General features: G+C 42.3%; 2 protein-coding genes across 3 annotated transcripts; one reads left to right on the top strand and one right to left on the bottom strand.

Annotated features, from left to right (window-relative positions):
- Nucleotides 1-2,768: 2,768 nt before the first annotated feature.
- LOC142796138 (large ribosomal subunit protein eL31-like) lies at nt 2,769-11,468 on the bottom strand. Of its 2 annotated transcripts, none has more exons than XM_075886232.1 (4): nt 11,329-11,468; nt 10,807-11,042; nt 8,612-8,724; nt 2,769-2,839 (listed from the first exon to the last, which is right to left on the bottom strand). In XM_075886232.1, exons 2-4 carry the CDS (start codon nt 11,040-11,042, stop codon nt 2,802-2,804), a joined length of 387 nt encoding a protein of 128 aa, XP_075742347.1. In that variant the 5' UTR covers nt 11,329-11,468; the 3' UTR covers nt 2,769-2,801. The 2 variants fall into 2 exon arrangements, with proteins under 2 accessions (XP_075742347.1, XP_075742349.1); XM_075886234.1 differs by having other exon boundaries at nt 11,294-11,420.
- Nucleotides 11,469-11,751: 283 nt separating this feature from the next.
- On the top strand, nt 11,752-16,708 carry LOC142796137 (transcription factor SPT20 homolog). Its single transcript, XM_075886231.1, has 10 exons — nt 11,752-11,977; nt 12,090-12,164; nt 12,239-12,303; nt 12,386-12,452; nt 12,538-12,693; nt 12,802-12,837; nt 14,164-14,202; nt 14,313-14,426; nt 15,365-15,561; nt 16,448-16,708. Exons 2-10 carry the CDS (start codon nt 12,120-12,122, stop codon nt 16,605-16,607), a joined length of 879 nt encoding a protein of 292 aa, XP_075742346.1. The 5' UTR covers nt 11,752-11,977; nt 12,090-12,119; the 3' UTR covers nt 16,608-16,708.
- The last annotated feature ends 450 nt before the right edge of the window (nt 16,709-17,158 follow it).

Genomic DNA, 17,158 nt, shown 5'->3' with positions numbered 1-17,158 from the left:
TGTGATAATCTTTCTGATGATGTGCCGATCGCCTGGAACGAAATAAAAACTGCGATACATTACTGCACTGATAAGTTTGTGCCAAGCAAACGGGTTAGGAAAAACCGAAATAACCCATGGATTACTAGAGATATCATACATTTGCACCGCAAGCTAAAACGAGCTAGAAAAAAGAAAAAAATACCCTGCAGACTTATCTCGTTGAAGGCCCAGCTTGCAACTCAGCTAAGCGAAGCTAAGGCAAGATACTTCAACCACTCGCTTCCTAACTTTTTGAAAACTAACCCGGATAGATTCTGACGGTACTTGAGCGATGCGCACAAAACACCGACCGAGATATCAGTAAATGGCTGTATTGTTAACGATCCAGTCAAAATTTCAAACCAATTCAATCAGTATTTTCACTCAGTATTCACTCAGGGAGATCATGCTGACACAAACATTATTTCTCTGTCTACTATATCTGCCGATTTCATAACTGTCGAAGGTGTCCTTTCACTGTTACTGAATCTTAAGACTAAATCTTCTGATGGTCCCGACGGCATACCTAATGCATTTTTGCAACGTTACGCCGAACCTATCGCGCATGTCTTCACCCATATTTTTCGTCTTTCGTTTCATAATTCCATTCTTCCCGATGATTGGCGAACGGCACGTGTTATTCCCGTATTTAAAAAAGGTGATCGCCTAAATGTTGAAAACTACCGGCCAATATCATTAACTTCCGGTCCTTGTAAACTTCTTGAGCATATCATCACGCATTACATAATGTCATTTCTTGAAGAAAACAGTATTTTGACTCCTTTCCAGCATGGTTTTAGGAAGGGGCTCTCGACTACCACTCAACTTGTCACCACAATTCACGACTTCGCAATGGTACTTGATAAGGGCGACCAAATAGACGCCATCTTCTTAGATTTTAAAAAAGCTTTCGACTATGTTTGCCATAGTAAATTACTCACCAAACTTTCAAACATTGGCCTACCCATTACTGTAATTAATTGGATCCGCTCCTACCTTACCAGCCGCAAACAGTTTGTCCAGGTCGAGGCCTGCTGCTCTGGGGTTCTACCTGTAACCTCGGGAGTTCCACAAGGCAGTGTCCTTGGCCCTGTCTTGTTTCTCATGTTTATCAATGACATCGTTTCATCAGTTGACACCTCCGCCATAAGCCTAAAGCTTTTTGCAGATGACTGCATTCTTTACAAGCCAATTAAAAGTGAAAGGGACCAAGAGTGCTTGCAGAACAACCTAAATTCTCTCTCCGATTGGTGCCATACCTGGTCGATGGAGTTAAACATTAGTAAATCGGTCTATATGCGTATCTCAAATAAAATTACCCCTTTTGCATCACGCTACACTTTAAATAATAATCTGTTGATCGAAGTGAGCAATTTTAAATACTTGGGAGTCAATATTACCAATCAACTGTCGTGGAGTAACCACATTGACGACGCTTGTTCCTCCGCCTCTAGAAAACTAGGGTTTCTTAGACACAAACTAAAAAACGCGCCAACTCAGATCAAACTTCTTGCATATAATACATTTATTCGACCCCGTCTAGAGTACGCATGCGTAGCCTGGGACCCGTATTTTAAAAAGGATGTTTATAAACTTGAAATGGTCCAGAGGAGAGCGGTAAGATTCATCTATAATGCCTATCACAATCTTGATTCACCTTCATCACTTATGGCTACTAACAACATTCCGCTCTTGAAACAGCGTAGAACTATCGCCAGACTCAAGTTTCTTTTCCTGCTTTGTAATCATCAGTTTAATATCGATCCCAGTAAATACATCTCTCCCTCTTCTTCCAGGAAAACCAGGCATGCTCACAATCATGATCTGACACCTTACTTTGCACGTACTAACCTTTTCAAACATTCCTTCTTTCAGAGAACCATTAGCCAATGGAATGCACTGCCTTCAAATGTTTTTCCTGAACGTGGCATTCCCGACTTTGAAAACTACATGCATCTTTTTGTGTAATCAACACGGTTGATATTTCAATGCTAGATTACCTCATCTTATTATTTCAACTGTGTAGCTTTACTTTTTTGTGCTTGAAACTGTTTCTAGAAGTTTGTTCACTTTTTTTTTCTAGATATGTATAACTAAGCATCCTATTTAATATGACTTGTTTTTCAGTAGCTTTGTGTATTCTAACTTGCTGTATAACTTGTTTGCTTTTTTCGCTATGCTCTCTTTTTGTGCCCCTCCTGCTTGGTCTACGGACTGCAATATGTAATAAATAAAAAAATAACAAAAAAACTGCATGCCAGAGCCATCAACGCTCTTAAAGCATTGCATGATAATCATGAAAATTACGAGTTGTTAGATGATGAATGCTTGCATTCATGTGCTTGTGCTGGTCTCTCTCCGATGGGCATATCAAAGGACCTTTACCTCAGTAACTCAGATATCGTGCCTATGGTATTTATCAGCAAGCAAATACGTAACCGGCAATTTACAATACTGTATGGATCTACATAAGCGGCAGTTGACTGAAGCGGTATAAATGTGGCATTGCACAGCAGCTGCATCCTCTGCACCACACTGAAATTGTCATGGCTTGTCATTCTCAATACTGTCACAGATCCAATACAGCTAAAAACACTATCGAGCCCTTTGTTCAGAAGTTTTGAGAGAACATTTTCTAATGTATCTACTATTCTTTGTAGCGGACATTCTACACCCATGTAGTCTTTGTCCTTCAATACAAAGAGAAGAGTATCCAGAAACGCCTTCGTATAAACAACACGAAAAAATTCTGTACACCTTTTTATTTTACGCAATGCACATCAGTTGTCACTGGACTCCACATTGACAGTCTGGAGCTCTGGAAAAGGAGAAAGAAAAAGCAGGAGTTTAGTACAATGCAAAAACCTAAAACCAGTTTTCACACAGGATGATCCTCTAAAGGACACAAGTATGGCAAAGCTTAAATAAAATGCTGCGGAAGCATGCCTGTTTTGAAACAAGAGTGACATGCATTTCTCTTGAGACACCACTATACACTCTTCATATTTTACATCTAAATTAACTCCAACAATAGATAGTGCAAGTAACTTTTAGCAATTGTATTTCTAGAAGACTCCATTCTGTGCAGGGATAGCCTATAGAGATACTACCTGATGGAGCATTTATTGGTACAGCAACTCCTATAACAATAAGAAATCAGTTAACATTTACCGACCAGTTCAAGATGCCAAAAAAAAAAAAAAAGGAATATAAAACATATCTGTTTTGAAAATCACATTGTACCTGCTAATCCAGAAAGGGTTCAATATGACAAATACACTTGCGGTCAGAGGTAAACAGAAGTGCATTGCATCCTAAATAGTGGAAATGCACAATTTGGTGGTATAAAAATAAATATGCAGAGTAATAAAAGTATGTTCTCCATAGATGAAATGTCACGCTTTTGTTGTCTGTGACAACAAATCACCTTTAGACACTGTGCTGTGCTAACATGGCAATCAATAAAAACTGTTCAGACAAACTGGGACAAAATGAGATAAATGGACCACCCCTCTCTCCGTTGCATCCTACTAATTACCAGCAGGACAATGAACTACCTTAAAATAATTACAGACAGAGAGGCCTAAGTTTTGTGATGTTTCACGCTATAAGAATACCGTTACTGAAGGAAAAGCACGATCTGACTTCAACATGTGGCAGCTCTTATTAATTTAGTAGGACCAATAAAAATACCACTTTTATAGTTCCTACACCACCTCTTTTGTGCATCACAGATCATGACAATGACTTGAACAATTCAATAGTTTGCCAAAATTGCAATTATACTGTGAAAGGAAGCCAAACTACATGGACGCAGTGCACTAAGACCTCACAGCTTTTTTTAATTCAAGATGGACACAATCATAAAAAGTTTACGCCCTTGATTATTTTACTTTTGCAAAACCTGTGCATTTATTTTTTCCAATATGCGCCTAACAAAGGATGTTGAATTTTAAAGACTATAGTCTTTCTTGGGGACCTTCGACGAAAATATTTTGGTCTGCCTGTCTGTACATTTGTCTGTACGCCCTAACGATACCTCAAACGGCACCAAACGGCCAACCTTATCCGCAGTGCCCACCAATATTGCTCAAGGTTTAGCGTTCATATCTGTGCAATTGTCAATTAAAGCAATTATCACGCATATCCGAGGCACCACAACAACGCTTCGATGTTTTGTATGTCTACCTTTATACTAGAAGAGGCACACACAAGTAACTCTAAAGGAATGTAGTGTTTATCGCGCTGCGCTGACAGTGCAACGCGATGCTCAGAAAGTGTTTCCAATGCTTTGCTACGACGTCACGGTGGTGACACCTGCCCGCAGCTTTGCATTCTACACCTTATCACCTCCGAGACTGGCGCGCATCTTTCTCCGCGGGCTGCACGCCTTCGTTTTCGAAGATAACTGCCAGATGGCGCTTGTGTCTAACGTGCCTCGATGCGCTTCCAGAATACCAATCATCGATTTTCTTGTGCAGAACATCAAATAAACGTTTTGTTCACTCTCCCCAGACGCAAGACTAATGTCTTTTCAGAACATTTGCGGTGTCACATGCAGATTTGGGACCAATTTTTCGCAGTGTGCGTACCCGATGCTACATCCATTTGTTATTTTGCTTGATTTGATTTGTTACCAATTATTGTATTATACTGTTTAGAAACCTCTGTATGCCCCCTAATATGATGCCTTTGGGCCCTTAGGGTGTAATAAATGAAATGTAACGACGTCATCAGTACCAAGTGGTGCAGACACATTCCTGTGTGATGTGAACACATCTCAGTATTGAAAATGTGGACTCATTGCGCAAGTGTTGTGCTATGTACATATGTACAACCTTGTGTTTGCTACAAAACATGCAATGTCAACTTTTGCGCAAGAGAAGAGGAGTAGCTGGCACCACGCATTGGCACCAACCTCTCATATACATTTATTACAAAAACATAGGGGGGGGGGGGAATTCAAAACAATGTTCAGACTCAGGTTGTCCTCGCCAATAATAATGCCTCTACACCAACATAAACTTCAAGATAGTCCCCAAAGTACCATTACAAACTGCTTAAAAAGCCCCTAAACCAATTTAAATATTTCTTTAAAAAAATTTTAAGGTAAACAGAGTTCAGAATGCAGTCACGACATCAAGTGCCAAACATGGCAGAGCTACGAGGGATATGTGCCCCACAAATTCCAATCCCTTTTCTTCTCCGTGCCTTTTGGTAATCCGCATTCACCATGACATCGGCTGCTCCTGTCACTCACAAAAAGAACCTGTTGTGGACTTGCAGGCAAGAGGCAACCACTTCCACCTTGAACAACATTGCAGCCAGTGATCCGTTGAACTGCTCTTGTGGTCACTGGGGGACTAGCTCGTAAGTGCAGCGACAGCTGTAGGTTGAGTACCCGTTGTGTAGTCCGCTAAAGCGTGGCGGCTTCGCCGAATCGCAATTGCTTTGTGGTGAAGCTAACTTCGCTCTTGTTGTATGCGCGCAAATTAAGCATTGGGCCCGATTTTGTATACGCAACGGCGCCCCGTGCCATCCAGCTTTTACCTACTAATCTACCAAGCTATTTCGTGCTAACCAAAACATTACCGCAACTGACAATTTTTAGGAGCGAAGCTGCTTAGGACTGCATGATGTCCATCCCACTTCAATCCATCCAGGTGCCAGGCACAGCCGAAGCGCAGGTGCGAAACATCTGTGCGCAAAACAATCTTTAGAGTGCACGTGTGGTTTGAAAATAGACTTTCCGTCCATCTTGTCCACCCAACTATGCTTTATGATACTAGCTATTCGGTGCTTCACCATTGACATTATGGACCTTTAGACATAGCTTCACTCTATTATCAGCATCTACTTGGTAAATATGCAAGGATTTTTTTTTTATCAGCTGGACATTTGCACAATAAAGTCAATAATATAACATTCCATGCTGTGCTGAAGAAAGACTAAAAGTGACGAGAGGGCCTTGGGCCGCATAGCAATAAAAAGGAGGGGAAGCTTCACTCAGTGCCTGCAGACACAAGGAAAGATTTGACAGCAGTGGTTTTTTGGTGCACCAATTTCCTGGCATGAGTTTACCTAAAAACTATATTTGAACGCTGCTTAATTTGTCTGCAAGAATGGTACGAAAAAGCTCGCTTGCAAATAAGTAAAAAAATGAGGGCAGCGTTCTGGTGACATATAGGCTAGCGCGTGAAGGCAACAGTGCTGGTAACACCCGAATGATATGTCACTACTTTGAAATGGACAAACTGCTCACATCCTTTTGTTTTCAAGTGACTAACAAATGAAAACTTTCCCACATTTAAAGCTGTTATGTAAGACCTTGCTATGCATTCATCGCAAATTTCGTGGCATGCCTAGCCTTGAGGCTGATCAAAAGGAGTCACATGAGCAGCAGGAACATTGTTGTGACTGGGTAAACAGCAACTCAGCAGTTATGTAGCCAAGGGGTGGCACAATATGCATGCGCCCCCTCCCGAATTTTTTCAGTGGCGAAGCTCTTAAGCCGCGGATCTGTCCATGCATGTCTTTTGTGACCGGTTCGTAACCCCCTAGTTGTCTGACTCACTCAGCAGGTGGCGCATATGTGAACTATACGAAGGAGTAGACACAGTATGCAGTGCGTGTAGAGAGGAAGAAGAAACTGCCGAACACTTGATAATGTTCTGTAAGGGGCTTCACCCTATAGTTCAGGATGATGGCGCAGAGTTTTTCAAAGCACTGGGGTTTAGGGACAGGGAGGGCAAAATAGACTTTAAGCGGGTAGACAAGGGACAGGGAGACAAGGACAGGGAGATAACCTCCTAGAAGGAGGTTATCCAATTGGTGGCTAAAGTCAAGGCACGAGTGAAAATGAAACCCTCCACTGCACAGTTCGAATCGTCAACCTCACTATTTACAGGAAAAAAAAGATAAATCTAGTGGTTAGTTCACTAAGTATTACGGCTAGGTGGCGTTAGCCACCGCCCGATCTAAAGGGTACAGCCACATCCATCCATCCATCCATCCAACAGATGAACAGACACATGAACGTACGGACGCACGAACCTCATTGCCAATGACTGCATCGTGCAGCACATGCTTTCCAAACACGCACTCAGATATATCCATATGCAACCTACCACAATCTTAGGGATGTGCAGACTTAGTGTTTTCAAATTTCACACTGCAGCCAGTACAAGAACCTCTCTCGCTTCACTTCAAAGACCATAAAGCCGTAATAATGAAAGGACCTCGCAATTCAGCTGCCATGACTGTGAAAAGAATGAACGAAAAAAAAAAAGAACAAAATAGATGTTGATTCATATAATATATGCACAGTCTTACATTCTTTTAATGATGTAATCGGCTAACTATTCACAGGAGAGTTGTGGTTTATTGATGATCACCGTCTCTCGAGCTTCGCCCACTTATTGTCTTCATTCCGTGGATATGGCGTGACTTTTTTTTTTTTGCTTGACATACTGAGCACAAGATTGACCATGTGCTTGCTGAGCCCTACTTCAGAACAAAAGTGGTGAGCCGCCCTTCCAAACTAAAGAACCTTTGCCCAAGTCACTGAAACTAAGTATTCATGCTACCATCATCACCCCAGATTGCTTACGACTGTTGGGGAAACTGCACGTGTCAAAGTTGACTGACTAAAAGCAGCACACCGGACAGACAAGTGGCAGGGGATGATTACCTAATATCTGATGGGCCACCTTGGCAGCCGAATTTAGTCCCTAAGGTGCGTCTTGTACAAATACAAATATGAGGGCACACCTAATGAAACAACACTACCATCCCATGGGAATGAATAGATGAGAGGAATAGTGTTGGCAAGTGCTAAATCCCGGTGCCCAGATGTTAAAAAAGGCAGTCGGGTAGTTATCACCTGACATTTCTTTAGCACCATCGTGTAATATTCTCAAACACCCCATGAAGTGAGAGTTCGAGTGTCTCGGGTGCATATGAAAAAAGATAAAATAACATGGTCGCCTGAAGAACTCCCCTATTATGGCACCGCTTACGCTTAGTTTTGCGAGCTGCAGCACAGTTTGGAGATTTGGTTCATGGACGGGCCAAGGTTGAAACTTATGAAGGCGTAAAAGCTGGGTGGAACAAGCAGCAGTCACTGCACTTGTCGAGCAAAGCAAGCAAGAATCGGCACAGCCGCCACAATTTAGCAGACGACGCGGCATAGGCCCCGCCTACAACTGTCACCACTCTTGCACTCCAGTTCTGCAAGCGCCCACGAGAGGCGTGCCGCAGAGCAAAGGTCGCACAATGCTGTGTTCAAGGTGGAAGTGGTCGCTGCTTGTCGTCCTCTCACGGTGACAAGAACTCTGCCAGGAGTACAGTCAAGCCAACAGAATGACACATAGCAAAGGAAAAAGCGAAATATGTAAGGTCTTCTTTTAGATCACTGAGCGCATGTAACTACCCTATCACGGCACCACCTAGAAAAATTCTTACGGCTACATTTTTGTTGTAGGCTAATGCACAGCTGCAACAATACAATCAAATTTCAACTCCTGGATAGTTTGGGGTCTTTTGAGTGTTCCCAGATGCACTAAGCATTGCAGCAACTGTTTATACTCACTCTTGAAGCTCTCCACAGGGACGTATGTGACCAGCGTGTACAGCTGGTTGGGGGAGTCCTCGTCTTCGTTGCGCCTGCGGGCTAGCCTCACACGGACTCGGAATGGAACACTCCTGCATGGTAATGTGGAATACATTAACGTCAACTCTAACCTCTTCCAACAGACTATTTGTCTTCGTAAAGCACAACAAACACCAAAATAACGAACTCGTGGGCTGTGGGGTAACCCAGAGTTCATTAATTCCAAGTAACAATAATGCCAAGATGTGATCCGTGGGAGGTTCTAAATTTGTTTTGACCAGTAGCAGTTAGTTGAAAACACTAATGGCAGACCTGCTCTGTGCAGGGGTGCACTGTCTTGACATAACTTAGCTGAGCATTTTATTTTTCAATGCAGTAAATCCTTTATACAAAATAACAAGTGATCAATGATTTGCAACCGCAGGTTATCACAGTGACGGCTTGAAGACGAAGCAACTAGTCAGTATATACTAACACTATCGCTAGTCCCAAATCACTCACAGTAAACAAGTGAATTGTAGTACAATGAAGGCGAAACAAAGTGCTACTGGTGTATTTCCATTCAATTGCAGCAAAGTAAGTGTACAAGATGGCAACCATTACGTAATATTCGCTCCCGATGCGTGCTGTCAACATTACTTTCGGTTCCAAAACCACTTTACGGCGCAGCAATGACACAAATGAGAAAGGTTGCTCTTGAAGCAGTATGGCGCAGAAATTTCCAGTTGGCACAATTGGCGCAGGTTTCCCACAATTGACGTGACAAGAAACCCTGGTGCCGGCTGTTGGGCAGTGATAACATCTTCGTCGGAACTGCTGAGAGGCAGGTGCTTTGGACACTACTAGGGTTGTGCAGACCACCTAAACAAGTGCTACCTGCTTATTAGAACAATGCTTTACAGTTCTCGTCTACTCAATATTCGATTTATGTGTACTTCAACATGTCTGAATGAATACACAAAAATTTTTGCACTTAATCCGCTTTAATATGGGTAACCATGGCCAGAACAATGGGCTTTTCTGCGTATGCACATCGGCATCAACAAGGCAGGTGGCATAATTTTTGGTGGCCTAAGCACAAATACGGACCTAGCAATATCTGGTGCAACAAACTTTCAAATAATTCCCAGAAAGAAAGGCGCAAATGGAGGCCTCCGAGATTGCCGACCGGCTTGCAGCAGACAACATCAAGGGCAAGGACTACCAATTTCGATTTTGGCAATCTCCATAAGAGGTGCTGTTTAAACCCAGAAAAAGCCCACTGAAACCGTGATCCCTAGACCAGCAGCAAGCAAAGCCACTACCATTATCACCCCAGATTGCTAATGGCTGCTGAGGAAGCTGTACACGTTAAAGTTGAATAACTAAAAGCAGTGCATCAGAGGCGGGTGACGATTACCTAATATCTAATAGGCCACCCTGGCAGATAATTGTAGTCACTAAGGTGTGCCTTGTACAAATACAAATATCAGGGCACACCTAATGGAACAACACCACCATCCAATGAGAAAAAATAAACGAGAGAATTTCTATTGGCGAGCGTTAAATCCCTGTGCCCACATGTTGAAAAGGCAGTCGGGTAGTTATCACCTGCCGTTTCTTTTGCACCAGCGTGTAATATTCTCGAACACTCCATAAAGTTGGGAGTTCGAGTGCCTCAGGTGCATATGAAAGGAGAGCAAGCAAGCAACCACATGGTCATCTGAAATTGACTTGCATTTCACTGCATTGAGTACTAACAGAAAAAAAGACATTTGACTGGTTCGGAGGATAAAACAGCTTCAATAAGGTATCAGCATTACAGTTAGAAATGAGCTTTTATCACAAGATTGCGCTTAGGTCCCAAGAGATGGCAATGCTCACTGTAGCGGGAAAAACAGACCGACTAGAATTCTATAATGTCTGTTACGACTACGGAAACCCTACATTACTCATAGCTCTATAATTACGTGCTACAGCGGTTCATAGACAGATGTGAGAGCGAGCAAAACGCGAACTGATCAAAAGAGACTCCAGGTCATTTCGCAGATCAGCTAAACCCACCGTACCCGAAGTGATACCAATGAAATTTCATCAGTCAGAAACTGCGACAAACGTACTTTGGGGCCCACGCGATACATTTCCATTTACGTTTGAAGGTTTTGTGTTGCGGTGCCAACACACTGCCGGCTCACCTGATTCCCTTGGACCAGATGAACTTGTTCAACCTGGTGTCAACTCGGACGTCTGAGGTTCCCATCTGCTTCTCTGCGAACTTCCTGATCTCTTTTATGGCACGAGGTGCGCGCTTCTTGAAACCGATACCGTGCAATCGCTTGTGAAGGTGGATGGTGTACTCCCTTGTGACAACCTCATTGAGCGTAGACTTTCCGCGCTTCTCGCGCTTCCCTTCACCCTTGATCCTTGCCATCTGCAAGAAAAAAAAAAATGCACGCAGCGAACACCGCCGTTTAATGGGTCACAAGAGACAAATCTTAAGTTGCATGCACGACACGCAGACTTGACTGCACGTCTCCAGCTGAGCGGTAGGTAGCGCGGATTTGAACGTTCGTTAATAAATGTAGCACGCAAAACGATGAAGTGATCACAGCTTTATACAAACTAAGGGTGTCTCATAAACCAGCACACGTTAAGGAAAACATTTTAATTAATTAGTCGTACCAGGATTGCTGACGATTGAGAACCAATTCACTCACCGTTGTTACGGCTCGAGGAGTCGGCCGAAAAAGAGTCGCACAGAGTTTGTTGACTGCCAATGTCCGTCCGCCAAACACAAACGAGCGAGGCCACAAGCGAGGCTAAAGCTAGCATTAAAATATAAACCATAATGTAGTTGTATCTGGTCGTACAACACAAGGTAAAGGCCTCAGAGCCTTTACTCAATAATAATACTCAATATACTCAAACTAATACTCAATAGTAACTGTCATATAAAAGGCAAGTTTCAACCTCCATTATTTCTAAAAAATATAGAAATACTTGTAATCAAAAATTATTTGCTATTGATTTGAATGCAATTCATTGAATTTTGAATGCGTTAATATAACTTTGATGCACTTTCTGCGTTCTAACCATGCTTTTTGAAACATCTGGTAACTCTGGTCAAAATGGTGCCCTAGTTGGCGTTTGCGAAGCTGAGTTTTTTTAATGAGTTTCCTCGAAACGGCGCTCAAAATGATCTGGAACGGATCCTTGCGTATCCGTCGTGATTTTAGCATATGTACATGTTAGCGAGAATGCGCAGATATGCGCTCGTCAGTGACAATGTGTCTGTGTTCGCGTGCGTTTGTAAACGGACGCTCGAATGAGAGAGTCCAGTGCGTCGGTGTAAACATCAGCTGACGGGTGAGTACTTTGAACGATTTCGCGTGAAATCGCGTTAGTTCTGTGGCCGCGATCGGCGTCTGTCGAGTCGGGCGACTTCCTCACAGTTATTTCCTGCATCCTGCGCTTGTAGATTTCTCCCATCACTCATTTGATTGACTCTATGTCATCGATGACTACAATCTCATCTTGCCTTCAACAGGCAAACGTAAGTGAAGTTTTCCGTTGGTTCGCGAGTACGCATCTTCGATCGCTTGTCATGTCGAGCGTCATTTTGTACAGGTATTGTTGCAAACAGCCAAGCAGCAGCCTGGGAAGTTAAGTCGTGAACATCGCAAAGAAAAATAGTGAGTGTGTCGTTCAGCCTGTTCGTTTACGTGTGCCTGTACTATTGCTGACATTAACGCTAAACTTTCGGTTTCGTTACAGCCCGTCGTTGCAACAGAAGCTGACTGAGCTCTATTTGTCCGAATGCAATTTTAATTTGAGGAACAAGGTTAGTTTCGCTATCTCATGTTGATACTGTTTACTGTTATCTCGCTGTCTGTTCACCCGTCTTCTTCGCCGTGGTTTACGTGCAGAATTTGTACAATGGCTCAAATCTCCTGGCAAAGCTTGTGTCCAGAGAGAAATTGAATTGTCTCGTCCTGAACCTCTATGCCGGCAACGAAGGTTACTCCCTCATGCTGAAAACCAAGAATGGCACAGAAACGGAAACCATTCGCCTGCCTTATGAGGTGAGCTATTGTTGTATAGTTCCCACCCGTCGACATCAGGTGTGGGAAATGTTTATTTTGCTTGTGTTCTCATTGTGGTGATCATTTCCTTGTTTCTCATTACTCCAGGAAAGTGAACTCTTGCAGTACATAGACAATGAAGAGGTAAGTTGTCGCTGCAATCATCACATTGTTTTGAAATCCTTTCGCCACGAAAGAGCACTGTCCGGATGTACTGCTCGTACACGACCACATGAAACATAAACACGGAGTTTTTATGGAAACAAAACTGCATCCATTTGCAATGCTGTAAACACATGCAGATGAAGTGTGTTCATGTGAGTGCACTGTCCTTACACGTTTGTATGCATCAAATCAGTAAAAGTATAAAAGGCAATATTCTATTATATCACAGAATGATGTACCGTGAACCGGGACACTTTTTTGGTCCTGTGGGGCATTTATTTTTATTGCTTTTTTTCTCAACATGAACTACCACACAATAAAAGACATACACATAAACCCGTTCTATTTTTCACACACCCACAAAAAAAAAAACACTTTGTAATAATTAAGGTACATGCATTTGACCAGTTTGATGTTTTGCATCAGAACCATGTAATCAAGTACATTATATAGAATTGTTCGTTTTGCTCCATGTAGGTGTGGCGTACTAGAAGACCGCCGAATTTTTTTGTCACTAAATTTTGTATGATACGTGGTCGACAACTTATCTGTCATGTCGGGCAGGAATACGTGAGCAGTCAGAGAAAAACCTTCGTGCCCTCTGCAGAATTCATAGGTAGCACCGCATGCACATATTTAAAGTTAGTGGAGACTTTACAAAGCATACTTGCACTTCAGTAGCTGTCCAAAGTTGGCTATATTTGTCAATGCAGAGTCTTCACGTATAACCGAGAATTTGGTAATATAGTCCCATGTGAATACTTTTTCCAGCCACTTCCGTTTACAGATGCAGTGTTTAATTGTGTTGACCAAGGGAGCTAGAACACTCAAGTAATAGCATGTATTTGGTAAGGAAGCAGCACATTGGCACTATAGCGGGCAAAAAGTTTTTTTGCAAGTTCATTTTGCTTGAAAATAATTGTCATTCACACACGTGAAGTATGGTGATGATTTACAGCAGTTTTCGACAAATGCAATATAAAGTATGTTCACTTTGGCCCCACTTTCTTGTTCTTGTTTCCTGTAAATTGATTTTTTTTACAAGTAGGTATTTTCACTTTTTCACAGAATTCAGTTTATGTGAATAATTGCTTCGCTTTCACTATAGAAAGGTTTATGAAATATTTATCGGGAGCAACTTGATTTAAATAGCGTACCATTTACTTTCTCACTGCCGCCAGCTTTGCATGGATTGTTTTCTCTTGTCAAACATAAATGATGAAAACGGCTTTCGAGTAGCAACTGGATATGCAAATTTATTGAAAGAGCTTTATTGTCCTTCTCTGTTTCTTTTGCACGCTAAAGCTTCCACCAATCCTTGTTGACCTTTTGGAAAGATCTCAGGTATGCCACGTCCTCTCACTTTGTGTTTGCCAAGTGGCTCAAAGTTCACATGCACACAAATATCCTCTTCACGATTTGTGCGTTTACCATTTGGCACACTTATCTTCTAGGCACCAGTATTCTACAGCGGCTGCATAGTCGTTGAAGTGCGAGACCACAGGAGGTGCTTGCCAACAATGGGCACATTTGCCACGCACTATGTACTCCTAAGACCAACAACTCAGGTGAGTTTGAGCTGTTGCTGTGCGAGACTATGGATTTTAGAGAATGGAGTTATGCGCTTGCCTTAGCGGATATGCTTTGGGCCCCTCGCTTTCTCCCTACATTTAGAATTTGCTCATCATCTGTCTAGTTATTGTAATACATTGCACCACGGTCAATGTTTTTTGTTCAAAACACACTAAACCAAGACATTTAGTATTAAAGCTTGTATTCTCACTGTTGTTCTTAGCCAAGCTTGCTCAATCAGCTGATAACTATCAGGCCCTCGACATTTAAACTGCATTACCTAGTTATTGCACCAGAAGAAAATTGAAGGCTGATGACTGATGGCTGATTGAACCTTTATGACCGATTTTTCAGCTAGGCTTGGTTTCAGCATTTCGCAAATGCAAAGTGTATACCAGCTGCTGGTAACTCGCACCGGCAATCTCATAACCTCCCTTTGTTGTTCAGCACAGCACACCGAAGCACTTATTTGCTAGTACAGGTGATGTGATCATTATGTTTAGACGTCTGGATGCACCCGATCTACAGGTCCAGGAAGCAAGATCTTCATCATATTGAGTTCTCAAATACATCATCATACTTTCATGATTCACTATCACCATTGTAGTTAGCTGCCATGTCTTGATAATGATTAAAGTACTATACATCATGAGCATGATTCTGAAATGTCTTTCTGTGTATTGAGACATTGAAATTAGCGACTGCCCTCCCATGTTATGCTCCTCGTTTGTTGTGCAATAGCCTCAGGGTGTGAATAAAAGAGCCACCATTGGACACGTGACTTTCCTCATGAGTAAGTCTAGTGTCAGAGTTAATATTTGAGTAACTAAATTTAAATAACGAACTACTTTTGTTATGTCTCTGATTTAGTTCCACAAGCTTAGCTGTGGTTCGTATGCACGCCAAGAGGCTAAAAAAGTTTACGCATTTGCAGTCTGTGCTTTGCGACGTGGGCCTGGTGGCACGAGGCGACGGCCACTCGTGGAGTCTCGAGGATAAGCTCTACCTGGAGGCGGCACTGGTCATGGCCACTGCAGAGCCACTCTGCCTGGAGCCCACAGTGGGCGTGGCTGTCGTATCCAACTGGCTGCAGCACAAGAAGGCGCGTCTCAGCAATCACATGATCAGCAGGTGCTTAGCTGCTTGAATTACCATTCATCCTCGAACTTTAAAGTCTAACATAGCTCATGGTTGTTCAAAGTCGTGACCTCACACACTCGAGATGGATTAGAACAAGTGGCCAGTATGACCGACTTGCCTTGTCCATTATTTAAGTGGCAAGTCAGGCTTGTAAATTATCTGTTAGTGGGAATAATGCAGTTTTGTCTTGTAATCTGTTTTTGTCTTTGCAATACATCACACGTGGTATGTCCATGTCGCTACACACTCAGCACAGACAACATTAAAAGAACTAGTGCAACATTACAGATTCAGTATTCTGTACCTTTCTATAATCTGATAAGTGCTATTCTCAGCGCATGGTGTCGAGATTTTTTTTCCAGCATGGCCTCATGATTTGCCACGTGCATTCAAGGCAAGCCCTAACCTTTGAAATCCAATGAAAAATTAAAGCCAGCTCATTGGTATGATGTATCGTCATTAAACTTGACACTCGCAGGCTTTGCTTTGTATCAAAACTTTACTTACGTACCCTTTTCTGCAACAGATGGTTTCGAGCTCTCATTGTTGATGAGTGTACAGCAGATTTTTTCTGGTATTTAATCAAGCATGCAAAGCTAGAATGATTGATAGATGTTCCTGTTTAGTGTGCCAATCGTTTTTATTTTTATTAGCTCATTTGTTCCATTTCACTATTCAAATAATTCAAAATCATTCTCGATAGATGTTTTTACCAGTTCAATGTCTCATAAAATTGAGGTTAATGAAGCAACAGTTAAGAAGTCAAGGTGCCTCTGCACAGTCTTGCTCACTTCAAACCGCAAATCCTCACGGTATGAACTTCAGGTATGCGGTTAGACGCTATAGCAAGCTGCGCCTTTCTATTTTTTTTTCCTAGAATGGCAAAGAAACACAGTCAAGTGGCCATCAATCGTCGGAAAAAGCTGGAGCAATGCGCGACACCACCGTACCTGAGAGCACATGACTTCATCACGCAGTACCGAAAGAGGGTGCCGGCATCAACACCGCTTCCAACCATGCCTTCCAAGGTGGGCTGAGGCCTGCGTTATGCCCGTCTCATTTTGTAAGCGTAGTGCAGACCATGAAATGGTGCGTCTTGGTACACGGTTGAACCCCCGTATAAGAAACATGCACTGGCTAGCAACTCTTGTCTTTTATGTATGTGAGGTGTCTCTTATAAGCAGAATACTGCGTATTCATTTCCTTATAAACACCTGTTTTATCGTAGACACACTGGTATGTCACTTATACCCATTTGTCTCTTACATCAGTGTCTCTTATAAAGGGGTTCAACTGTACTAATGTTTGTCAGCGAAAAATGGGCATCCTGAACAGGATTGAAAATTAGAAAACAGTCTCTTCGAGCATTCATCACGATTTATCTTGTGAGAATACTTATATTTCGTTCATCCCAAAGGATGGACATTCCTTATATGTATTCTGGTTGGCGAGAATGCCCCCAAGAAGTCCGAATACTGAAACACATACCTAAAAAACAAAAAGCAACAAATTGGAGACATGTTTATCTGTAATTACCTAATTAATATTTATCTATGATTTCTTTCCTCTGTTTTTATTCTGAGTAAAA

Source organism: Rhipicephalus microplus, unplaced genomic scaffold (assembly GCF_043290135.1).
Source record: "Rhipicephalus microplus isolate Deutch F79 unplaced genomic scaffold, USDA_Rmic scaffold_1176, whole genome shotgun sequence".
Taxonomy (NCBI): Eukaryota; Metazoa; Arthropoda; class Arachnida; order Ixodida; family Ixodidae; genus Rhipicephalus; species Rhipicephalus microplus.
This window is presented reverse-complemented; position numbering and strand designations above follow the sequence as displayed.